The following is a 27,284-nucleotide window of genomic DNA, read 5'->3' on the forward strand; positions in this document are numbered from 1 at the left end:
TTTTTTTGTAGCGATCACCTTTTATTGCAGGATCTTGGAGCTTCAGCATCACATTTGTAGGGAACCTCATATGGTCTTTCACAAAGCTTGGGTTTCTCACAGAACTAAATCCTTGTGTCCTTCCAAAAGTGGTACCCTTAAGGCAGTTCATTTATCACCTAGTTTTCTTTCTTCAGGAAGAAACCAAGGGAGATATAACCCTTTACACTTCAAGCCCAAATGTACACCAGCAGCTCAGGTTCTACCTGAAGTGAGTGCATGAGTTCTGAAATATGCACATTTGTTCATCTCCACTGTTCTGTAGTGTGGAGGCTGGTAGTTGCTGCACAAACTGTCTCCATATTAACTGCAAGCTGAATTGGCTTTTTACATAATATGGCTCACCTTCCATTGGAAAATGCTTCTGTCAAACATCAATCAACCAAGAATATGCACCTAAATGTCTCCATCGTAGGCATTTTGTGTCAGGGCCACTTAGTAATCAGTTCACACCTTCACTTTCACCAGAAACTACAGCTTGCACAAGACTGCAAGACTCAGGCAGCTTTTACATCTTTAGTGATGTAGGGTTTGACCTTCTCACTTTTCCCCTCAAGAATTTATGACTCTGAACTCCTAATAAGTGTTTATACTGTCTGGAATTCTTTCCCAGTATTATACTCACTTTACCAGTTATCTGTGAAGGAATCCTACTCAGTGGGTACTAACTGCACAAACACTATTCCCTGTGTTTGTACAGCCCTTGTCACAGCAGCTGCTCTTAGACTTTGCTGTACGTTGGCCAAGTATACATTCATATGTTCTTGTGCAGCATTGTTTTTATTCTCTGTTTTCTGACTGTAATCACTTGGCGTCATGGGGGTAAGACTGGTAGTCATGCGGCTAGCAGCAGACCTCTCAAATGACCCTATTTTGGAGGATCATTCCTATTTTCAGACCTGACTTAGGATGTCCCTATTTTTGCAGGTGTGTCCCTATTTTCAGGCATGATTTATCCATTCACACAATTTTCTGAATTTCCCTTATCACATGTGAGTTTTGAAGCTGTCTTGTACACAAGAAAAAACACACATGACCAACATGCTAATGGCAACAAGTTAAAGACGTAGGGCACACATCTTGCAAGTCCCTTTTTCTGAAGCAAAAATAAATTACCTGTGTGCTAGAATTTTTTTATACAGTTCATTATTGTCTACAGATTTTACACTGTCTCTGATAATCTGCTTATATTTTTTCCAACACTTTTGTCATTTTTTTAAATGTTTCTTAGTATCCTACAATGTCCTTTATCACTGTTGCAGTATTCTTCATAGAAGGGATGCCCTACCCGGGGCAGCCCAATGCTTGGCCAGTATGAAAAAGCCTAAAAAAAGATCTTGTATGTGTCATGCATCACGTTTATGCTCTCTGCACAGAATGTAGGGCATAAAAGGGATGTACAGATGCAGCTACCTAGAACTTCTTCTGCTGACAGTTTGAATGCTGTTTTTGCGAGTTGGCATGAACTACTTGTTGCTGTACTACTGAATATTTAGTAACACTAGATAAGTACCCCATTGGGGTTGTTTTTTTTTTTTACTTTTCCTCCTTTTTTGTTTTTTTTACAGGGACAGGGTGTTCCTTCATACTAATCCTTCTTTTATGCCCAGGGTAGTAAGTAAGTTGTCATTGAATCAGTCATTACAACTCCCTTCTTTTTTCCCTTCTCTTCAGTCTGCTAGTGAGAGGGTCCTGCATACCTTGGATTTACACAGACAGCTCAGGTACTGTTTGGATAAAACTTGGACTATTTGCAAGTCTGATCAGCTTTTTGTTTTCTTTCATCCCAGGTATTTGTGTTTGGCAGTTTCTAAGCAAACCATCTTCTCCTGGATATCTAAGGTCATTTTTTTTTATTCCTTTCATGGCAAATCTCTGTCTGCTTCTGGTACAGCTCATTCCACTAGGGCTGTTGCCTCTTATGGTGCCTTCTTCAAAGGGTTGGACACCAATTCCATCCTTGAAGCTGCTACTTGGTCTTCAGTGCATACCTTTACTAAACATTATAAGTTGGATATGGTTTCTGGACCAGGGCAGGTTTTGCTTAAACCATTTTATCTGGATTTGTTGAGGGCTTTTCTAAATCTTCCACCTCCCGTTTCTTGATCTTTTTTACTCTCCCTTCTATTAAGAATATTGCAGCAGTGATATAGAAGGATAGTTGCGTAAAATCTTAAAATAACCTGCTAGCTGATAGATTCAGTGCACACTTCACCCCCCCATCCCTCGCCAAAGGCCCATTCAACATCCCTGATACTTGTCCCACACCTCACAACTCTGTAGATCAAGTGTTAAAGATCCTATCCAAGGCAAAGAACACAGCTTCCATGCGACCCAATAGTATCCCAGGCTGTATTCTAATTTCTACACCATCTCCAGCAAGAACTAGCTTTACCATTGAGCACCCTATTCAACCACAGCCTAATTACAGGCTTCATTCCAGAAGAGTGGTGAACTGCCATTGTCATCCCCTTGCACAAAGGTGGGGCCACTAGTGACCCGGGAAACTATCACCCCATTAACTTGACAAGTCTGATCTGTAAAGCCGTGGACTATATTATTATGGATCTCATAAACAAGGACATAGGCAATCTCCAAGCACTTGTCCCCACCCAATTCAGATTCGTCAGAGGCAGATTTTGCCTATTGAACCTGGTTGACTTCCTTGAGACTGTCACCAAGGTCCTGGATGAGGGAAACTCAGTACATATAGCTTACCTACACTTGGCCAAGGCCTTTGACACAATCCCCCAATCGGGCATCATCAAAAAGCTAAAACAACTTGGCATAAATCCCTATCTCATCAGGTGGGTGGCCAACTGGCTTACTGATAGAACCCACAAAGTCAAAGTAGGTGTCACCACCTCTGACAGCAGACCTGTTACTAGTGGTGTTCCCCAGGGATCTGTCCTGGGACCCCTACTGTTTGGCATCTACTTCTCAGAGTTTCAGACAAAGACAAAGGGCCTGTGGCTGACCAAGTTTATGGATGATTGTAAGTTGGGTGCTGTCAGTGAATCCCCAAATGATGTTAACATACTGATACAGGGTCTCACAGCTACAAATAACTGGTGTCAAAGTCATGGCCTTAAGTTAAATGCAAAAAAATGTGTTATCATACCATTTGGCAAAAACATGGCCTCTACTGATTACCACATCAACAGCAACCCCCTAAGCACGCAACCTGTGCTGAGAGACCTGGGTACTCAGGTTGATGACAATCTCACATTCGATTATCTTGTGGCAGCAGTGGTCAGAAAAGCAGTGGTCAGAAAAACCTTTTACTTGGTTCATCTCATAACTAAAAGGATTGCATCCAGAAAAAAGGAGGTTATTACCTCTCTGTACTCATCCATCATTAGGCCCTCTCCAAATACCTGCAGCAACTGGAAAGGCCATAGTAATACCTCACAAAGAGAATCCATGGCCTCCAACATATGCCGTATGTGCAGAGGTTCAAATCACTATCACTCTACTTGGTATCATACTGATTGCTCAGAGGTTATCTGTGTCTCACCTACAAGGCAATATCAGACCCTGCCCTACTAGAGATGCTCCATATCAGTAAGTCTAACTCCTTGTGCATTACCCATTCGATAGGCCTAAATCTAATATGTGACATCAACAAAACCTGCTGGAGAAATAGATTTGTCTCCCAGAGGGTGCGCCGTCTCTGGAATAGACTTCCCATACATGTCAGAGTACCTCTCTAACCCTCTTCAAGCGCAACCTTGATAAGTGAATAGGAAACCACAAATTTGTCTCAGGGGTTCCACCTTTGTCCCTCATTGACAGGGGTGATAGGTGTTGACTGAGGGTTCTTTTTTTCAGAGTAAACTCTTGGCTAGGCTTGTAAGGGCCCCAGGGCCATTAGCCTAGTAATCTCCTATGATCCTATGGTGAGATCTTACACAACTGCAGTTTCCTACCGGAAGCAGGAGAGTTACGTGCTATTTGGTACTCAAAATGTATGCTAATTAGATGTTCAGATTTGTAGATGGATGCTCCTATTTTCCAGTGTCCTTTGTTCCTCTTTTCAGAGTCTGCAGGTTGAGAGCTATGGCTAGCAGTGATAGATGGAGGTAACAGAATGGAATATTCTATTCTTACACTCCTGAGGAAGACTCCCTCATATATCAACTGACACAATAGTACAAAAAATATTCAAAATGATTTACGACTAAAAATAAGAAATGTTATGAAGATTTATCATATGAGGGAGTAGTCCAGTGGTGAAAATGAATGAGGCTTAGTACCCACTTCCCACTGAATTAGCTACTTAAAAGAAAAACAAAGGAGCACGGGTGGAAAATTGCTGACATTCTGCACTTTTGATGGTATCTGAAAAAATCAGATTTTTTTTTTGTTCTTCTGCCGTTTTTATTCCAGTCCACACCATAATCATGTAAATGGACAACATACAGTAGGAATTCCTCAGACATGACCTCCAGAGAATGAATCTTTTAATCCAAGCTAGTGATCATATCCAAACAATCATTTAGTGTGGATTTTATTCATGGTGGCTCTCAGTCTCATCCTTTTTGTTTACATCTAGTTTTATATTTCTGAGAGAACTATGGCATTACGGATGGCGACTTACAATGTTTGTTACAGAAGTTTTCATATGGTCAATCAGTAGGCAATCAGTGAAGGAACTACATATTAGACAAAGATCCAAATTTCAGATCACCTAGGCCATTAACAAAAAGGGGAAATTGTCTAGACTTTCTAGATATTATCTGTTTTCCTTTTGGCACTGACACTCACCTCAGATGAATTAGTAAAGTCATTGTCCTTAAAAATTAAATCTGAAGAACTAGGGTTTCTTGCATTATAAACTGATTTGACATGAAAAAATAACACTGATCTCTTTTAACTAATCAAAACAAGACAAGCTGCTCAGTAACTATGACCATAAAAGGAGAATCGAAGTTTATAAACTACGCAAATCTGCAAGTCACTGTTGTACACTGTCTCTAAAGCCAGCCTTGCAATGTTCATGCTTGCTTGCCTAAACAGAGGGGATATTAAGATCCACATGCAACACTGTACAATCCTGTATCTAGCAGGTCTGAACAGTGTGTTATGAGGGAGGAATACAAAGCCCACTGTGATGTTACAGTGTTAGGACAGTTCTGGCTAGTAGCAGTACAATGGCCTTGCTTGATAATGCCACACGCAGATTTGGCAGTTCAGGGTATTTTGAAGCAGAGCAGCAAGAGCTCCCAATCTCTCGGCATAGGAATCAGAGATAAAGGTCCCAAAAATAATGGCTAGGTGGGGTGAACAAAGGGCTCAAAATTAAGAAAAGATTTGAAATATTGCTTTTATGTGACTATGGTCCATGTGACGCAGATTCAGTTAATGTCTGGAGTGTCTGAGGCACTGGCAAGGCAGGATGACCATTCCCTTCCTAGGGAGGAAGGTGGAGGAGCACAGGCTCAGGACACACCTCCAGGTAAAGGTTTTCTGTGGAAATAACTGCAAAGAACTGCCACTTGGGGGTATCTTGTCAATGTCAGCCCCTTGTAGACAAGAGGGATGGTCCAGTGTTGACACCCACTCTACATCCCTGGAAAGTTACTGGACAGGTGCAGGGGTGAGGAATAAATAAAAAATACTTTCACTGCAGATGGGATGCTGTCTTGGGATACCCTGATATCCTTGCTGGCCCCAATCATAAATGGAACAAGCACGGGGAGACAGGTGGGGATCTATGGGCCTAGCAATTGAAGAGAAGCATTCTTGGGAGGAAAAAAGATGGTAAATATATATATATATATATATATATATATATATATATATATATATATATATATATATATCTATATATACCTATATATTGACTTATGGTCAATGCCCTTATCTCTACCTCTGCTTACCAATCATTACTACTTCCATCTCTTTTGCTGTCTACCCACCACCTGGCACAAGGAATCTTCCTGTTCACTCATTCTTACTTTTGCCACATGTGCAATAAATGGTAAATGTTTTATCATAAAACTAAGCTTATATCAATGTATGTTTGATGATGGTTGTAAGATATGTTATGATATCTAATGTTTGTAAATATGTTTGTTCACAAGAATCCTGCATTGACTGTACCATCTACACTGAAACAGACATGCAGTTCAACCTCTTTTATTCTTTGTATATCATCTATTTGTCTAACATTATCATGTAATTGCCTAGACACTTCACATTTGTGCTTAACATACTCTGTATATTGTTGTACTATGTCTTTTATGTGGAGTTTTTTTCCCCGAGCTTCTGCTGAAAAAGGACGTGCCCAGTCGGACTTTCCCGGTAATCAAATGTAAAATAAAAATAAAATAAAATAAAATAAACAGGTTTTCCACTAGCATGCATTTTGTGAAGGATATGAAGTCTGAAACTCAAATCTCTGGAATCATTTAGTGACTGCAGTCCTCAGTGATTTGACAGAAAACCACAAATGTTTGGAGAAGCAGACCAAAAATATAAGACAAAAATAGGGACATTCTGCAAAATTAGGGACACTTGAAAGTGTGCTGTAAACATTTATTACTGGCTCTCAACTGTCCAGATTTTCACAGTATGTTCAGATTCTTCCCTCCTATTTTTGATCTGTTCCTCATAAAATTTGTGGTTTTCTGGCTAATTACAGAGGATTGAAGATCCTAAATAATGACTGAAGTTTGAGTTTTAGACTTCATAAACTTCGGGAAATGCATGCTAATACAAATACTGTTATACTAGCAACTTTCTATGTTTATAAGAGCGATATTTAAAAATTGCCCCCACTTTTGGTCCTTCACCCCCCCCCCATTGTTTTTGGCTTTTTCCAGATTTCTTGTATTTAGCGGATGAGGGACATGATTGTGTCTGTATCAGGCTGCATGTGTGTGTTTGCCCATCTGTCTGACCCTCGTCACAGGTGTGAGCTTGAAGTGGGAACATTGAATTAAAGTTTAATTCAGAGACACACAAATGAGATGCTAATGAGGTTTTGCTCAATATGACTTGTGCAAGACTCTGAAATGCTTAACAGCCTGATTACTACAGAAGCAAGTAAGGCACTAGTGACATGACAGCACTAGTATCTCTAAATACCACAGGGTCTTTATCACCTCAAAAAAACAAACAAACGAACAAACATTTCAGCATTATGTTTTTGTGGCAATTCTAGAAGAATAAATAATGAAATATTTACAGTAACATACTTTTTGCCTCCAAAGTGACAGCATCTAGTTTTCCTGTTTTCTTTCTACCCCTTTTCTTAAAAAAAGAAGCAATATAAAAAAATGTAGACACTCTGTCAGTACTCTACCATCAGTGGAACAAAGTAAATGTCTCCATCATCATCATCATCAACCCACTTTTTCCTATTTTCTACATGGGGTCGGGGTGGCGTGTTAACTGTTGCCATCTCTCTCAAATCAGTGGCACACTCCTGCTTTCTTCAGCACTCATGCTTGACTGTCGCAGATCTTCTCTCACAATCTATTTCTTTGTCAGACACCCTTGTTTCCTCTTACCTTCTTCCTGTCTGTCCCAAATCTTCTTCACCAGGTTGTCTTCTGCTTTTATGCATATGTGCATGAACCAACATAATCTGTTCTCTTTGATCTTTTCTGTAATTGGAGCTACTTTGGCTTCGGCTCTTATGCCCTCACCGTATTGTTCTTCTTGGGCACTTCATTTCCATCACCTCTAGCTTTATCATCTGCTTTGCCTTCATTGCCCAGGTTTCACACCACTGTTTTGTACACCTAACTTTTCAGCTTTTTTGGCATTCTTCCATCATACACTACAACTGACAGTCTATGCCAGTTGGCTGCAGCCCCTCTAATTCTAGCTTTGACCTCTTCATTCAGACTTCCCTTTTCCTCAACCACTCTTCCCAGATACTTGAAGCTATTAACCTGTTCTACTGTCTTCCCTTCTATCTCACTTCTCAGCTTCTTCTGATGTCCAGTTTGCTGCCATTACCACTGTCTTGTCTGTACTTAGTTTCATCCCACGTGCCTTCGATTTTGCACTCCATTCTCCTATCCTTTGCAGTAGTTCTTGCTCAGAGTCTGCCTGTAATGCCACATCTTCTGCATACAGTAACTTTGTTGATCTGTCGCCTTCAGCCTGCTTGCTAATGTAGTCCATCACCAGTATGAACAGCAGTGGGCTCAGAGCTGAAAACAAATGAACAACCTCTCACACTGGGAACCTCTCTGTGAGACCAAACACTGTTTGTACTTGAGTCATCGGGTCCTTGTACATAGCCTGCATTAATTCTACCAATATTTTTGGGACTTCAAACCACCACAGTACTGGCCAAATCAGCTTTCTTGGGATTTTGTCATATACTTTCTCCAAGTGTAGGAATGCCCAGTTGAACTCTTTCCTCATCTCTAGCTTTTTCTCAGCTGTCTGTCTCAATGCAAACATGGGGTCAGTTGTGCTGCATCGTGATCTGAATCCGAACTGCCCATCTCCCATCTTAATTTCCCTACTCTGCATATCCGTTTACCAGTCACCCTCTCCAGAACGTTCATGTAGTGTGACAGGAGTTTGATACCTCTGTGCTGCCCACAGTTGTGAATGTCCCCTTTGTTCTTGTACACTTACTTCTCCAGGTTTTACCTGAGATGGACTCAGCAATCAGTCATTAGCAACTATCAGCAAATTGATATTACTCAATACGTATGTGTATAAATGCATACACGTGTGCATTTGTACATATGTGTGTGTGTGTGTGTGTGTGTGTGTGTGTGTGTGTGTGTGTGTGTGTGTGTGTGTTTATATATATATATATATATATATATATATATATATATATATATATATATATATATATACATACACCGCATGTTGTACAAGTGTGTTTGTGTTTTTAGAAGGACTGAATTGCTTGACTGGGATAACAGATAACGGTTTGTGTTATCATCCATCAATTAGAACTAGGCTGTAAGCAAAGATGCATGACTTGGCTAGCTAATGTCCACTATATAACATTTACTTTACAAGTTTCTCAGGTACACTGTAGCTGCGAGGCCTGCATTTAGGTGAGCTGTGGGAAGGTGGAAGCATAGTGTGGATCCTTTTGCCCTGCTCACGCTATGAAGCACCACTAACCACATATAGAAAAAACAATTCATGCAATGATCCAAAATACATAACATTCACAGTGGTAATGTTTCTGACCCAAGAAATGGAGAAGCCATCAAATCTTAACACACTGCAGTAGTGGAAAGGTGCAAGTAGTGCATAGATTTCCTGTGCACTGGTTCAAGTTATATAATGTCGATATGCATTTCCTTATTCAAATTATGTCTAGGTTACTGTAAGCCTAGCTCTATTGTTAATATTCTAATAAATGAAGAAATATTTCAATACATTCATAAATCAGTCTAACTGATAAATTATATTCTTTCTCCCCTTAGGTGCATTTTCCTTGTCAAATGCACTGTTTGTATTGATTGGCTTTCTTGTAATCATCTGCCAGTGAATTTGAACATGTCTATACAGCTTATTTGAAGACAAACAGAACAAGAAAACAAGAACATTATTTGAACTACTGATCAACTACAAGAACATTCTGGAGTGAAATCCATGCTGGAACTTAAAATGGTTGTTTGATTACTTAATATGAATATCTCCACTTTCCGTGCACTGCTTACAGAAACAAAATACAGTTTCATGTATTTATAGCATGTTGTTTGCAAAATCAAGACACTCAAAATATGACCATTGCACCACTGATCCTTCTGATGTAAAACCAACATTATATGTATAGTTTCCTGTCATTATAACACTATTTGTTTTTAAGCAATTTGTGGTACTAAGGTAGAAAAACTACCAGATGGCTTACTTTTCTGTTACTACTGATTTTCTTGCTACATTTGTTACAGTGGTTGACCATATGGTTCAAATACGGATGACATCTCACCTGCAGCAAATTATAAACTTGTGTGTGTACATTTGTATGCTGCTCAAAGTGATGATCATGCTGTGATAAGAAATCAAGCACCACAGAAGTGTAAATTAATTGTTTGTTACAATTCATTTACTAGAGCTATTTATAACACTGGAGTAGGAGGAAAAAGACACAGAAGTTTATATTTACCCACCCACAATCCTTCCACCCCTCCATCCATCCATTCATCCCTCTTTCCATCCATCCATCTGTAGAGTACTTGTCTTAGTGAAAGTCACAGTAGTAGCATCGATCTGTGTAGGCCCAACTTCTCCGTGTAGGCCCGACTTCTCTATGCCCAGAAACATTCTCCAGCTCATCTTCTGGGATCCTTACAACATGTCTTGGGCCTGATCCAGGGCATCTTCCCAGTGAGTTTTTCCTGGTACATTTCCCCAAGAAGGTGCGGGGTGGGGCATCTTCTATAGGTGCCCAGACATTCTATACTGACTCCTCTCAACACAGATGAGCAGTGGACTCCCTCTGACATTCTCCCAGATTCTACAGCTTGTCTTTCTAACGTAGAAACCCTATGAAGTAGACTCATTTCTGTTATTTGTATCCAGGTCTCATTCTCTGTGTCACTACATGAAGGTCATGACCACTGGTGAGGAAGGGGACAAAAATGACCAGTAAACTGAGAACTTTGCCCCATGACTCAGATTTTGTTTCGTGACGAGCTCAGTCTGGCATGCCACCTGCAATTCTTGTGCTACTGCAGCAATCCATTTGCCTGTTTACAGATCTTCTCTGGTTATGGTCATGAACAAGAGCCCAAATTACATAAACACCCGCCCCCAAACACTTAAGGTAGATGTTCTTCTCTCACCTACAGAGACTAGTCCCTTCTTTTTTGAGAGTCCATCAAAAAAGTCCTAAATATGAGCAGGTGCACATTGTATACTGTTTGTTTTAAGTCTCAGGTAGTATAGATTGTGTGTACCATGAGTATTATATTTAGGTTTATAACAAACTTATCAGACAGGAACCCTCCCACTTTAAGTTTTGCCTCCAGTCCTTCATATATCCTCCCAATTAACCTTATAATATCAGGGAATGCAAATGCTTTCATTGCCCTACTCAAACTCCCAGCCTACTATGTTGAATGCTTTTACTGCATCAAGACCCACCAACAACAGTGATATTTTTTTACATTCACTTACCTCTGGATCATCATTGTTCTATTAATGTTGTCAGATGTTTGCCTCCCCTCCACAAAACCTCATTGATCCATATCTATAAATTCTAGCAACAGCTTTGCCATTCTTTTAGTTATTATAGAAATAAACACTTTATAACCATGGTTTAATATTGAAATGGGCTTATATGAAGCAGGGTCTGATAGATCATTACTGTATTTAGGTATTACAACCACAATAGCTTTTTTCCACAATGTTGGTGCTTCCCCTCCTTTTAAAATACTACTAAACAAAACCTTCCAGATCTTTACCACTTTCTTCCCTCCTAGCTTCCAAACTTCCACACGAATGCTGCCTATTCCTGAAGACTTTCCTGCAGATTGATTATATTTCACCATTTTTATGTCATCTTCTCCTGTCTTAACTTTTAATTCTTGACCCTCATGTACCTCTAACTTTGGCATACTTAAGTCTTACATAAATATTTCCATTTGTGCTCTTTCATGATTTCCATATTCCTCTGCTTTATACAAATTTTTATAAAATTTGTGAACTACCTCTAATACATCTGCAGGATCTGTCTTTATTTTTCTTGTTTAGGATCCCTAGGTTTGGTAACAACTGTTTCTTCTTTCTGCTACCTAAGTCATTGTGCTATGAATTTTTTGTGCTCTGGAGTTATTGTCAAGAACAGTTGTTTAACAGCAATTGTTCTAAACTCATGCATATAATCCAGATGCTCCCTTATTTTCTCTTTTAGCACTCTGTAGTTGCACCTCTTCTTTTTCTGTGAGAATCCCCTTATTCTGCAATGCTTTAACCTTTATTAGCCCCTCTAAGTAATTCTTATTACTTCTTAACCATATCTCTTCTTCTTTTATTTCTACCCCATTTTTAAGCTCCACTTTCATTTTATCCCACTCACTGGCTATAACTTCTGAAGGAATTTCTGCCTTCCCTAATAACTTGAACAATTTCCACTACCAGTTACTTAAAATTCCTCTCTTTTTAAAAGGTAGGTGGGGAAGCACCAATTTCTCATTTTTACTTCTTTACCCTGCATTTTTATCTTAGTTTTTATTGCTGCATGATCTGAAATAGGTATTGAATGTATGTCAAAGCTTTCGATTAAATGTACATGTTCCTGTGAAATATAATTTTTGTCTAGTCTAGCCCAGTTATTGTACCTTGAGAAATAATATTTAAATTCTCTCCAAGTTCCTACAACTGAATTTGCTTATTCCATAACAAATATTTTTATGCATTACTTCAGAAATCTACCCTTTTTTGTTATATTTTCTCTTCTAGATCCCCCCTGATACATTGTCACTGTTGTAAATCAAGTTTCAGTCACCACCTGTAAGTAATATTCCCTGCTGAAAGGTGATTATTTCTCCATAAAATTTCTTAATCTCCATAATAGCAGTTTAAGTGGAATATAAATGCATGCCAGTGTAATCCTCATCCCTTGCTAGTAACATCTATGACAACACTAACATTACTGTTTTTTCCTGTTCTATCACTATCAGAGCCCTGGTAGCAATCACTTTAAGTACTGTCATTTTGCTTTGTCCCCATCCCCTACCTGAAAACCCTAAGATTACATCTTATTGACTTAAACATGCTTTTGTTCAGCATTTCTTCTCATTTTACATTGTAATGCCTACATTTTTTAAAACAAAAAAAAAAAAAAACACTATTTTACTTTAGTATCTTTAGCACATGCAACAATCATTGAAAATGCTTTACTATATAACATGCAATTTATATCTTGAAATGTTTTATACAAATACTGTTAAGAAAAAAATGTTTTCTTCACAGTTACTTTTTTTTCCATTTTCTTTGTCATTTCCTTTTAGCGACCTTTCCAACATTAATGACATAATGTTTGGTATAAGCCTGTCAGTACCTCAACAAGTTTAACAAAGTCAACAAAAAAACTAATCTTTCTCAGCCACTTTTTCTTGTAAAGTTATATTTCACAAATATGACTGATGCTTTATAGTCTCATATTTATTCACTAATTTCAGCGTTGCTGGTCTTCTTCCTGTTCCGCTCCATCTCCCAACCCCAGACACCTTCAAGTCCAAGGTAATTCTGATTCATTTAGTCAACTCATGTGCTTTTTTTCTGTCTCTCAAATATTTTCCTTGGGAGCATTGGAAAAGGTTTCACTTACAAAGCCTCTCTATGAGCTTTATTATCAGAAGAAAGAGAAACAAAACCCCCTTCTGTTTGATGTCTCACTTTTTGTTGGACAAACTTCTTACCTGTTCTACATCAAAAATAACTATGATCCTCCATGAAAAAAAATATTCTGAAGACAGCTGAATACACCTACCTCTCAGCATTCCCTGATTGCTAAGATAAATGTGCTTCTCTTCTGCCTAGTGTACAGTCAATCATTTTCTAGAAATACTCTCCAATTTTAATACATTGCCTTCTTCCACAGTCATGTCAGGATCAACCTTTTCACTGGTATGATTGCATCTTCTCTAATACAGGTCAAGGCTGCTTTCTTGTGGCCAGGTTTAGAGCATGATGTGCTCTTTCAGTTAATAAATCCTGCTGTAAAATACTAGTCCAGTTACTTATCTAAGCTGTCATAAATGTAATACAATTGGCTCCTGTGTGTGTTCTGTCCTCTAATTCTAACATTTTTTAAACAGTTCTTCTTAAACAGTCTCATACTCAGCCAGCCTTTTCTTCATTTCAACCTTTGATTTTTTGCAGTTTTATCAGTTCATCTGAATTGCTGTTAAAAGCTTTCTCCATTTTCCAGCCTTTTGTTATTTCTGTTTATATACTCCTTCACTTATTCACTCCTTCATTTATTTTAATCAGCTCTGAGCACATTTTATTTTTGCCTCTAAATTTCTGGAAGCCATCTTAGAGTTGGAGTTTGAACTGCTTTGTACTGATCAGCTGCAGGATTCTTCCCAGTCATTGTTTTCTCTTCACCTTTTCTAGCTGATTTTCTTTCAGGTTCTCTAATTGCCTTCTTTGTAAACATCCAGGCATTGTACTTACTAGCCAGTAATTGAGTTTTACTAAAACAGGCAGAATTACTGGCCCTTATCTATCATTCTTTTCTTTTCTTTTTTTTTTTTTTTTTTACACTGGAAGAGCTGAAATTAAGCTGTTGATCAGTGTGTAGCCATCTTGGAACCCATCCTTTGTGCTTTAAGTCAAATTAGCATTATAGTTCTTTTCCAATCCTGTAACTTTTTTTAATGTGGTTTGCATAGCTCTAAATATGCAATGTTCTGCATGCTTAGTTGTATCTTCCTTTTCAAATTCTGCCCAGGAGGTTATGCAAGCTTTTCTGTTTTATTCTCTCCATTCTCATTCATCATAGTTTTCCACCCTGAGGTATCATTTTCAGTTTGTGCTTGATACATTAGTCTTACCTCCATAGCTGTAAACTAAGTTTTCAAAACTGAAAATTGAAATCCTTCTTGGTCTATGGCCAGTATCCGTGTATTTCAGTTAACTTTAGATATTTTCCCTTCCCAGATAAAGTCCTTAATTTCTTTTTAATTTCCCCCCAGTTCTTCTCTTCTGGCTGATAAAAGAATACATCTGTCCTTCATAAAGCACCAGTGGTACCAGAAACATTTTTATAACCTGAATTTTGCTGTCCTTAAACATGGACATTTTTTCCTGATCTTATTTTATTTATTACTTTCAGTTTTATGTCTTGCTACATTTCTCTGGCCACTATTTTGATTTCAGCACCTATCTAAATATCCAGACGTCTCATTTTTTTATGTGTTTCCATAGGTAAGAATAATCCTTTACAGAGGAATATGTTGGCTGATAGTCAAGTACAACACCTTTAGTCTTTTGTTTACTTTGAGCTCAGACAAATTTAGAGAGGGTTTTAAAATATCATATAGGTTCAGAGGTTGATAGGTTCATAGGTGTGTACTAGGCTAATGGCCCTGGAGCCTTTACAAGCCTAGCCCATAGGATTACCCTGGCATCATGCCACCCAACCTTAGTTCCTAGTGTCTCTGTCGAGTAGAGCCACTGGAGTGATCTCTGGGGTGAATTTTCTATTTCTCATCTACTCATCAAGATTTCTCTTGAAGGGGGCCAGTGAGGGGCTCTGCTTGGTCAGTCTCTGGGTTATGAACCTGTCCCTCCAGCATGTTCTGTTGATTGTGGTAATGAGGTTGAGGTCTCTGGAGCATGTGGTGCGGAGGGATTGAGATTTCTTTAGATGTAGCATTTCTAACAGAGCTGGGTCAGACATGGCTTTGTAAGTCAAGCAGAGATCGCCTCTAAGTAGGCAATATGAGACAGATAATAGTTGTTTTTTTGAGTCTGTCCATATAGGACTAGTGTCTTTTGTGGTCTCTCCAGTTGTTACAGGTGTCTAGTGAGATACATGCCAAATGGGGCATTGTATTCGATGACTGGCCTAATGAGGGAAGAGTAGAGGGAGACAATGACCTCTTTCTTCCTGGATACAAAACCCTTAGTAATGAGTTGTGCCACATAGAAGGCATTTCTGACCACAGTAGCAACATGGTGGTCAAAAGAGAAGCTGCTGTCAACTTGTGTTCCCAGATCTCTTATAACGTCTTCTGTGGTCAGTGGACTACCATCAATGTGGTAATTCAAGGGAACTGGGTTTTTCCCAAAGGGGATGAAGACACATTTTTTGGCATTGAGCTTAAGGCCAGGGTTCTGACACCAGTCATTGGTCTCATTGAGGCCTTACTGTAAAATGTCAACATCACTTGGGGAGTAAATAATAGCTCCCAACTTGCAATCATCTGCAAACTTTGTCAACCGGAGTCCCTTCGTGTTGGCCTGGACTTCAGAGAAGTAGATGCCAAACAGGAGGGGACCCAGGACCAATCCCTGTGGGACTCCACTCATGACTGGTCGGCAGTCTGACTTGGAGTCAGCTACGTTCACACTGTGGGTTCTATCTGTGAGCCAGTTTGCAACCCACCTAGATATATAGGGGTTGATGCCCAGCTTAGTAAGTTTTTCTATGATTCCTGAGTGTGGAATGGTATCAAAGGCCTTGGCCAGATCAAGGTAGGCTGTAAGAACCACCTTACCTTCATCCACAGCTCTGGTGTCTGACTCAAAGAAGTCGACCAGGTTGAGAAGGCATGATATACCCTTCACAAAACCAAACTGTGTAGGATCCAGAGTTTGGAGATTCCTTATATCCTTGTTTATTAGGTCCATGATGATGCGTTCCATAGCTCTGCATATCAGACTCGTCAGGCTAATGGGGCGATAGTTCATGGGGTCTGTAGTTGCTCCTACTTTGTGGAGAGGGATGACTGTAGCAGTGCACCATTCTGTAGGGACAAAGCCTGAGGTGAGGCTGTGATTAAACAGGGCACACAGGTGAGGTGCCAGTTCACTCTGTAGTTCATGCAGAACACAGCCAGGGATACTGTCAGGTCCCATAGAAGCTGCATTCTTGGCCCTGGACAGTGCTGTTTTAATCTGTGCAGCAGTAATACTGGGTGCCTGGCAATCTACTGGTATTGTGATTGGTCCTTTGGGGGGGGGGGTGAGAGGGGTAAAGTTAGCACTGAATCTGTCTGCCAGTATATTTGCAATATCTATTGGCTCATTATAGGAAGTACCATTGTGCAGTAGCTCAGAGCAAATCTGGGTATTGCCATGGAGATTCTTTACATAACTATAGAAGGCCTTGTGGTTGTCTTTACTATCTGCTGCAATTCTGTTTTCATAGCTAGTTTTAGGGGATTTGATGAGGGATCTCAACCTTTTGTTGAGGCTGATAAGGGAGTTTTTCCAGTCTTGGGACTTCACCTTATTCCGCATCAGTTTTCCCCCTTCTGTTGTAGAATTTGTTTATGGCAGGGGACCAGCAGATTGCCTTCCTTTTTTTGGAGGAGAGCATCTTGGTTCTATTGGGTATGGCGAGATCCATGCATTTGTGTACGTGTTCAGACAGTGCATTGGTGTAGAGTTTGTTTATGGCAGGGAACCACCAGATTGGCTTCCTTTTTCTTGAGGAGAGCATCTTAGTTCTATTAGGTATGTAATGGAAATGGATGTATATTACCATATCGAATGGTAAAAATCTCAAATGCTCATATGAGCGAAAATGCAGGTAAACAAACTTGCTATTATGGGGTGTTGCGTGCCCCCCACACCCCCCGCTAAATATATATTCCAACTCCGAGGTCGCACTTCAGTGAGGAAAGGGCAAATATTCCAATCCTCACTGTACCGCAACCCCCAAAAAACTTCTTTTACCTGTATTTTCACTCATATGAGAAATCGAGATTGTTACCATTTGATAGGGTAATATAGACCCAATGGAAACCATGTGTGTGTGTGTGTGTGTGTGTGTGTGTGTGTGTGTGTGTGTGTGTGTGTGTGTGTGTGTGTGTGTATACATGTATAAATCTATATATCTAGAACATCTCACTCACACACACACACACACACATATATATATATATATATATATATATATATATATATATATATATACACACACACACCATATAACTTAATATGCACTGTCCTTAGTATGCATTGTCCTAACAAATTAGCTGTAAGTTTTTATTTGTTTTTTGCTGGAAGGCTTTTAATTCTGGTGGCATAAGTGCCAATTAGCACTGCGGCTTCACAATGTTTTTGTTCTTCATTTTTGTTTCCTGTCAGGGCTTCTTCTGTGTAGCATCTGGATGAGCACCCTGTGTCTGTGTTTTTTCTCCACACATAACACGGACTAATGTGTAGATAAGCTGTGTATGAACTTAGTGTGCATGTGTTTTGTGATGGACTGGCATCTTATCCAGGATGCTTCCCCTCTTTATTGCCTTTGCTTTCTACTACAGGCTATAGCTCCCTGTAACACTGAACTTGGATAAATCAAAGATTAAAAGCAGATGAATAGATGGATGAATTTTTATAACCACAGTTTCCAATTTTCCTCGATTTGCTGACACGTATGACCATATTTTCTAGTACATATTGAATGCTACTGTACCCTAGGCAATTCTGACAACCAATCACCTTATCTAGAATGACTTCCTCAGTGATGTCTGGTTATATCTCTGCAAATTGTAATTAAAAGGTGTGGGGGTAGGACCTACTGCCAGACCCCAAGTGAAATACAAGTTGTGTATCTTTACTCCTTCATTGGTGGCTTTAGTTTTAAGCTGGAACCCTTGAGGAAGCCTTTATCTATAGGACCTCTATTTTATATTTTCCTTCCATAAGGGGCTACACATAAATTATGTCATCCACACAAAGAAGCAAACACCTGTAAATCCCCTGCAGAGGCCTGATGGACATGATTAGGCAAGTACAACTACATGGTCTCCACTAGGTGAGAATAGTGGAAAGTACAAGAAATTCCAAACCAAGTCATATGCCCTGTGATACCCCTCTAGTGAGCCTGGTGCTGTTTGATTCCATGTTGCTAACAGTATCAGGTCTCTGTTCATTTCTTCCAGGGAGGAGGTGCATAACTCATACTGGTTTATATAAATTTCCTGTTACCATATTCCTACAAGAGTGGCATTGTCAGTGTTTCTGCATTGTATGGTAAACAAGTAAGCTGAAGGTTTCCTTTTGCAGAAGGATAAATGTTATTTTACTCAATATGCTTAGTCTTATAAAAGCCATGTGAGTATATATATATGTCTGTCTGTCTACTTAGCATGTATTTATGAATGCCCAAGCTGCAAAATGGTGTGAATGTTACCGAGCTCTTTTCTTCGTATCTTGCAATACTTGGCTACTGCTCTCTCCTTATATTTACGCATGCTCCAGTAATCAACTGTTACCTCACTTTCAGTTCTTATGGGTGTGTAGCCAACATCACTGTTTTATCTTTTACATGTTCATAGCTTCACAGGTAAGTACTAAGCTAGCTGCCTTTGTAGACCATTTTAAGCCTAGCCAATTTCCCTCAGAAGTGAGAATCAAACCCTGTACCTTATGTGTGTGAAGTAAACACTTTAACCGTTCTATCATCACCAACCCCTTATCTTAGTATCTTGTTTTGCGTTAGACTATTTCATGGACTTTATCTGCAATTTGGTTATTTACTGTTATAAATATTTTTATCTGTGTGCAACATTTTGCATTGCATACTTATGTGGAATGTATGTAGAACATGACTTTTTGATTAACGTTTTGTGTAATGTTGGAAGCTTTTCTTCCCAAATGCTCTGTGGAAATGGGTTCTGCCTGTGTGGGCTAATCCAGTCAGCAAAATGTAACTAAATAACCAATAAAATAAACAATGTAGTTTATTTAAACAGAAGACTTGTATGATTCTATGGATGTGTTTAGTTTGTGGTACTAGCAATTTTTTAATGTAGGAACAAAAAAAGGAATGGTAAGCAATCAGACCGCAACTAGTGTGAACATTCAGTAATTAAAGATGAGGAGGTGCATGTAATCCTGTTAAGTGAAGATTAACAAGAAAACCATGAGTGTCAACACCATTCAAACTGGAAATTTCTGTCCGAGATGCACCTAATCACCAAAATACTGCATAGCGTTGGGAGATGCAGTGGCCAATGTAGTAAAAGACAGCTGAAAGATAAAAAGAGTGGAAAATTTATTTTGTGGTCTTGGTTACTAATGATAAATTAAACTGCTGCCATAATGAGTCATGTACTAACAACAGAGCCCTACCGCTTTTCAGAAAAAGACAAAACAGACTGAATTAACAGGTAATTTTAAAGTGAGAAGAGCTTTAGGTAATATATGAGAAAGAATCCTATATCTTTCTTTAGGGTGAACTCTTGTAGCACTACTATAAATGTGTTTGTACTGCAGATACCATTGTCACCTGGTTTGTATTTTTATGTAGTCAGAAAGGCCACTGGCTGAGCATAATGCATGTCTCCCCTTTGCTATGCACCATTTTATGCATACCGTGTGGGAAACTGGTGTTATGCCACTCCATTTTCAAATGTCCTTGCCACTGCTGAACTGCTAGCTATTTCAGTATACTCTCCCTTCTGTGTGTTGTTTTGGTCTAATTTCTAGTCAGTAAGGATTACAGACCTGATCATACAGTTAACCTTGTTGTTTGTTGAATTATTAGAGAGTAAGGTCATTCCCTCTTATGTCTGTGAATCTGTCTGACAGTGGAAGACAAATAGTCTCAAAAGACTACCTTTTACAATGTGTTTCTTGACTTGGGGGCATATACAGTACATATAAGTGTGAAACTGTCAATACTGTGTTATGTTAAACAAACTTACTGTCAAAGGAAAAAACTTCAAAGACCAATTCACGTTAGGTTCAAGCAAGGCACCCTTTATTACTTGCAGCAAGGAGACAAAGCATGTAGGCACAGGATTTGTCTGAGTCATTAATGATTAGTAGGTTATACTTATACAGTTCTCTTCCTGTCATACAGAAAATGTTACATTCTATTGCTGATGTAGTTAGACACAGCTTTCTGTATATTCTACAGAAAATGTTGCTAGACTTATTGCTGACCAAGTTTAAAATATCTGCTGTTCTGCAAAACATTTTGAGAAAAACAACTTGGCCTTGGGTTTATGTCAGTTTATTTCAACATTTCAATTCTTCTATTGTACTGTTCTTATACAGGTGTTACATTTCATCTAGATTCAAGGTACATTTCTAGCTTTAGTACAAGTAATGCTGACTGCGGTTTAAACTTTCAAGCATTTATTGTTTTCTTTATCAATAGCTTCTAGCAGCTGCATGTTTTCTCATGGCATAAGCAGAAATGAATATCCCTTTGTTAAGTTTCATGACATTAGCAGAAATGAATTACTTCTTGTTATTTTCATGACATTAGCAGAAATAGAATGCTTCTTGTTAAGTTTCTAATAGCTGTGCAGATTCATGCAGTGTGAACAGAATAAATGTATTAACCCTTTTAAATCTCGAATGCACTAAGCATGCATATTACTGTTACATATTTTTCTAACACTTACCAATATGAAGAGAATATGAGGAGACTTCACACCTTACAAGTTCTAAAACAATAACATTTAGAAGAAGTAGGCTAAGAAAGAAACAGATGTCAGTATAATGCAAAGGACACAAGGTGTTCCACCTGGGAAAAGCATTATTGCCTTGCACCCACTGAATAGTCAGTTCCTGTCTCTCCCCTTATCCTGAATTTCTGTAGCTTCCCTAAGAGCCCAAATTATATTAAGCAGGTAACCACAGAATTAGTAATGACTGAATACTATAGTTGTTAAAATAAAGTTCTATAAAAAGTATGTGAAATGCTTGAAGAACAAAGTAAAATAGTTAATGGACTCCTCTCTAAGGAAAAAGCAGTGTGAGTGGGATTTTACAAAGGTCAGTGGTCCCCAACCAGTGCACTTCAGAATCTGTATGTCACACGCCATGTTGCTGACAGCAGTACCAACCTAGCTCTGTACGTCTCTAGGATACATTGGGAAATGAAGTCTGGGGATACAAGCCTTCAAAGCAATGTGGAGAGACACACAAGTGTGCACCAAGTGGCACCTCATTTTTAATGAAGGTAAGGATAAACATCTTCACCTGAGCTCTCATAATCCCAAGGTGGAACACCAGCTACAAAGAGTGAAAGAGTCACCCTAAATAGGATTGATAACAAAATGACTTTGGTGCAGTAAGAACAGCAGAAATTAACAACCAGGCCGACAATACCAATAAGATCCTGGGTTGCATTCTTAGTGAAGCAGACTCTAGGAGCAGATAAGTTATGATTATTATTATTACCCATCTGTAGATCCCTGGTTAGGCCCCACCAGGAATTTTGTATTTGGTTCTTTTAGGTTCATAGGTTCATAGGTAAGTACTAGGCTATCTGCCCATGGGCATTTATAAGCCTAGCCACAGAGTGATGGCTTTCGCCTCCCCATTAGATTAGTAATCTGGGCCTCTGTCAACAGGGCTCCTGAAGTGATCCCAGGGTAGAACTTACGACTACCCATGCACTCATCAAGATTTCTCTTGAAAAGGGTCAGAGAGGAGCTCTGTCGAATATGGATTGGGATTCTATTCCAGAGTGAGGGGAGTCGCTGGGACAGGAATCTATCCCTCCAGCATGTCCTGTTTATTGTTGTACATAGGTTCAAGTCGCTAGAACGAGTGATTCTGAGGGATCTCGTTTTTTGAGGTGAAGCATGTCCATTAGTTCAGGGTTTGGCATGACCCTATAGGTCAGACATAGGTCACCTCTGAGAAGACGGTAAGTGACTGAGAAGAGCTGGAGCTTTTTTAGTCGTGCTTCATAGGGTAATTGTTTAAGGCCCTTAATCCTCTTAGTGAGGTACTTCTGTGGTCTTTCTAGTTGTTGCAGGTGTCTAGTGAGGTACATCCCAAATGGGGCATTGTACTCTATTATGGGCCTAATGAGTGAGGAGTAAAGGGGCACAATCACCTCCTTGGATCTAGATGAGAAACCCTTTGTGATCAGGTGTGCCACATAGAAGGATTTCCTGACCGTTTTGGCTATGTGGTTATCAAAGGAGAGCATGCTATCTACTTGGGTACCCAGGTCCCTAATTACTTCTTCTATACTTAGTGGATTCCCATCTATGTGGTAGTTTGTAGGTACTTTGTTTTTCCCAAATGGGATTACTATGCATTTTTTGGTATTTAGCTTGAGGCCGTGACTTTGACACCAGGTGTTTGTCTCTGTGAGACCCTTTTGCAGGATGTCTGTGTCAGCTGGAGAGTCAATTATTGCACCCAATTTACAGTCATCTGCGAACTTGGTTAGCCACAGTCCCTCCGCCTTTGCCTGTACTTCGGAGAAATATATACCGAACAGGAGGGGTCCCAGGACTGAGCCCTGTGAGACTCCTCTTGTGACTGGCTTAGAGTCAGACATGGCGCCTGCCACTCTTACCGTGTGGGTTCTGTCTGAGAGCCAATTGGCAACCCATCTCGTGACATAGGGGTTAATATTTAAGCTGGTGAGTTTGTCTATGATTCCTGAGTGTGGGTTGGTGTCAAACGCCTTAGCGAGGTCCAGATATGCTGTGTGGACCACCTTCCCTTCATCTATGGCCTTGGTGACTGTTTCAAAGAAGTCGACCAAGTTCAGGAGGCAAGATCTGCCTTTAACAAAGCCGAAGTGTCTGAAGGTTCCCAATGTCCCTGTTAATGAGCTCCATGATAATGCGATCCATGGCTTTGCAGACCAAGCTAGTCAATCTTATAGGGTGATAGTTCCCAGGGTCAGTTGTGGCACCACCTTTGTGGAGTGGTAGGACTGCTGCTGTACGCCATTCTTTGGGTACATAGCCTGTAGAGAGGCTGAGTTTGAATAGTGATTTGAGATGGGGGGGGTTAGTTCAATTTGAAGCTCAAGTAAGACACAACCTAGGATAGCATCTGGTCCCATTGATGCTGTGTTTTTGGCCTGTGCAAGGGCTGTCTTTACTTGTGTGTCTGAGATATCTGGAGCGCCACATTCTTCTGGGATGGGTGCTAGCCCCTTTGGTGGAGAGGGAGGGGTGAAGTTTGCACTGAACTTGTCAGCCAGGATGTTGGCAATGTTGGTTGGTTCAGTGTATTTATGGCCATTATACACTAACTCGGAGCATATCTGACAGTTTGCCCCTAGACTCTTGACATAGTTAAAGAAGGCCTTGTGGTTATCCTTAGAGTCATTGGCTATTTTCCTTTCGAAGTTGGCCTTGGATGATTTAATGAGGGAGCACAGTTTTTTACTGATGTTAATCAGAGATGCCTTCTTATTTTGGGATTTTGTTCTATCTTGCAGGAGTTTCCTCCTTCTGTTGTAAAGTTTATTTATAGCTGGGGTCCACCAGACTGGCTTCCTCTTTTTTGAAGAGTTGGTCTTGGTTTTACTTGAGATGGCTCGGTCCATGCATTTGTTTATACAAGTTAAGGATTCAAAGTGAGTTGAGAAGGTACAAAAAGGCTACCAGGGCAATATACCTTATGGAAGACAAGGGGTACAAAGAGAGAGATTACGGTTACCAAATCCTTTTCTGATTTGAGAAAAGGCAAGACATAAAATATGTGCTCACAGTGCAACAGCACAGGTAAATGGCAGAAACAAAGATGGGGCATACGTATCTGATTAAGACTGCAAGTTAGACTTTGACATTAGAAAGTTCTTATTCCAAGTGTTATACTTTCATTTCCAGTTCTCTGCTCTACTCTTTGGCCTGTGCCTTGCCCCAGAAGTACTGACAAAATGTTTTCCTATAGTATTAATTTATCATGTTTCAGTGGAAGAAATTAAAGTGTTCTCCCATCTAGATGACAGGCATCATGTAACAGTAATACAATGATCTTCTTCCTAGGAATCATACTGCGTCTGAAAGAAACATTCACCACACAGTCTCAAACTATTACGTTCTCTTCAGTTCTGTCCTCAGTCAGCTCAATCTTTTTTTCTTCCATGGGAAAAAAACTAAATCATGAGTTTATGTTATCTTGCATGACTGTGCCCAATGTAAGACTTCACAAGAAAAATGCCCAGTGGACCAAATGGCACTGCGATAGAGCATCTATCTGGACAGCCAGCAACCAGAGATTGGGAACAAGCTTAAACTGCTTGTATGACCAAATAGGGAGATAGGGTGAAGTGGCAAGCAGCCAGCTCTCCTATCTCAGGGGAAGTCTTTGGGGAGAGTTGCTACCTGTGGAACCTCTGATGCAGTTTGGAGACCTTTAAGCCTAGCACTTTACAAAGGAGTGACAGACATGCTTTTGTCATTACATGTTGATCCTCCAGGCCAGGGACTGTGACCAATGACTGACACACTGTGATGGCTCCTGGTCCATGGATCTTCAGAAATTTCTTGCTCTCCACCTCTAGGAATTTCATCACAAGACCCCCCCCCCCACATAATTGGCCAGACAGGGGAAGAGACATATCCAGGATTGCCCAGTATGGAGTTAACAAGGCACCCGTGCACAGTGGATGGGATATGCATGAACAAACACACTGGGTTAGAAGCAGGGTTGGGGACTTGGTGGGGAGAGGGTGGGGCTGAAAAAGTGGCTCCTAAAAAGTTGTAGATCCAAGATGAATTTGTTTGTCCTTTCAGCTTTCCCCGGTTAGGGGTCGCAACAGTGGAACTCAAGTCCGCTAATGATTGGCAGTAGATTTTTATGATGCCGAGTTGCCAGCCCAATGTCCAACCTTCAGCGAAGGCACGCCCATTCACGCATGTCTTTCGGAGGTCACTCAACCGCGGAGAGGACATGCAGACTCCACACAGAAGCACTCCAATTGAGAATCGAAGAGAACCTCTTGCTGTGAGGCAACAATGCTACCGCTGTACCACTGCAGCACAGATGAATACTCTGTAATAATTCATCAGAGCTGCCAGAAAATGGTAGGTTTTGGCAACCATGGCCATATAGTGTTACTAAGCAGGGTGCAATACTTATGCCAGTACCATCTCAGACTATAACAACAGACCCAGCCTGTAATGTTAAATAAGACTCAGTGCTTCAGATGCAGAACACTATAGTCCAATGCACACCCGACCACCCATATTAGGTCTTTGCCATCCTTAACGTTATATAAGAAAGTATAATTGTGTAAGTAAATTTACCATAAAAGACATGTTTTAATAGATCACTGTTGCAGTAACTTAAGCTATTTGGGTTATATCCTGACAAGGATATGACTAACCTGCTAGCTTTGCAAACCTTCAGGACATCTTCCACAAGCTCAAACTGCCAGGAGCTTGACTGGAGTTCCATATAAAAGGCAGACAGAGAGCCAAAGGCTTCAGAGCTTTCTTACCCCAAGAAGGTTGGCAATAGCCTGACAGGAAAGAGGCTATGAAATTTAAAAACAAGAATAACTATATACACCCTTGTGAAACAACAAAACAGCTACTGAAAAGAGAGCTGGAGGGAAAGGACGGCTACTGCAAATGTAGAACATCTCTTGCCAAGATAAGTGTACTTACACAACTGTACTATGCTCAACATTAGATCAATGCTGCAGTAGCCTAGCTATTTGGGTAAGAACCATAGATTAGATACAAAAAAGTGGTGGAGTAAGAAATTAAAGAACCCAGTGGCCCCAGAGAATGGTCCTAGTAAAGCTTGTTCTGGGCCTCAAAAAGAAATCCAGTTTGTCGTGCTTTGTAAAAGTGTGTACAGGGGGCAAAGTTGCTGCCTCTAGAATAGAATGTGTACAGAGGGCCAAGTTGCTGCCTCTAGAATAGAGTGTGTACAGAGGGCAAGTTGTTGCTTCTAGAATAGAGTCCACCCCTGTCCAGGGAGCCACAAAAGAACCCAAAGTCCTGGTGGCATGTGCCTGGAACTGGCTTGTCATCCTGAGAAAAACAAAAATAAATAGCATGAGGCAACCATCTTGAAACTATTTGCTTTGACACTGGCTGTCCTTTTCTTCTTTCTTCATAGAAGACAGACTGCTGATTGGCTTTTCTGAAGGACTGAGTTCTATCTAGGTAGTATCTGAGCTGCCTGTGGACATCCAGAGTCTGAAGAATTCTTACTCTCTTGTCTTGGGGGGTTTGAAAAAAGATAGGTAGATTAATAGACTGGCTCAAAATAAACTCTGAAACCACTTTATGCATAAGAGAATGATTAGTTCTTAAAGAAACCCTGTCCTTACAGAAAATGGGGAAGATTTGACTCATCATAAGATCTTGTAACCTAGATACTCTTCTAGCAGCAATAAGAGCAATCAGTAATATGGCCTGATGAACTGGTTCAAATGGAAAAAGAGTAAGCCTCTTGAGTACAAAATTCAAATCCCAGGTGGGAGCCACCTGTTTTCTAGGTTATTGATGGCGAACCTGTGACACATGTCAAAGGTGACATACCACCACATTTTGGGTGACAAACCAACGTTCACCAACACCTAAGTTACCAAAGAAACTGCTCTTGCATTTGTTGCTTGTTTAAAGTGTATTGAATTATTTTGTGCCAGGAGCCAGTTCAACAACATTGCTGCAGAGGTAAGGAAGTTATTAACCTCAAAGACTATTTTGGTATACTTTCTCAGTCTGCAAAGGACAGTTCTGACATTATTTTCTCTTCATTGTTACACTTCTGCAAAGGGCAAGTAGTCTGCATTTCTAGGAGTTTGCTGTTTTACATTCCTCTCAACTGTCCCTCTTAATCCCCTCCTAAAACTGGCAACTTTTTAAACTTAATAATGACAATAATTAGAT

At 39.9% G+C, this 27,284-nt stretch overlaps 1 protein-coding gene across 2 annotated transcripts in view; it reads left to right on the forward strand.

The window, feature by feature from the left end:
* The window catches only part of MELTF (melanotransferrin), a 592,427-nt gene that overhangs the window by 531,923 nt on the left and 33,220 nt on the right, over window positions 1–27,284 (forward strand). The window contains exon 9 of one of the 2 annotated variants that reach the window (XM_044070716.1): window positions 9,459–11,184. The exons of the other annotated variant lie outside the window; for it this stretch is intronic. Coding sequence (XP_043926651.1) covers window positions 9,459–9,523 — 65 coding nt within the window. The 3' untranslated portion in view covers window positions 9,524–11,184. Of the gene's footprint in view, window positions 1–9,458; window positions 11,185–27,284 lie in introns of those variants that run through there. 2 annotated transcript variants of the gene reach the window in all.

Source organism: Protopterus annectens, chromosome 4.part1, assembly GCF_019279795.1.
Source record: "Protopterus annectens isolate FY-2018-M chromosome 4.part1, PAN1.0, whole genome shotgun sequence".
Lineage (NCBI taxonomy): Eukaryota > Metazoa > Chordata > Ceratodontiformes > Protopteridae > Protopterus > Protopterus annectens.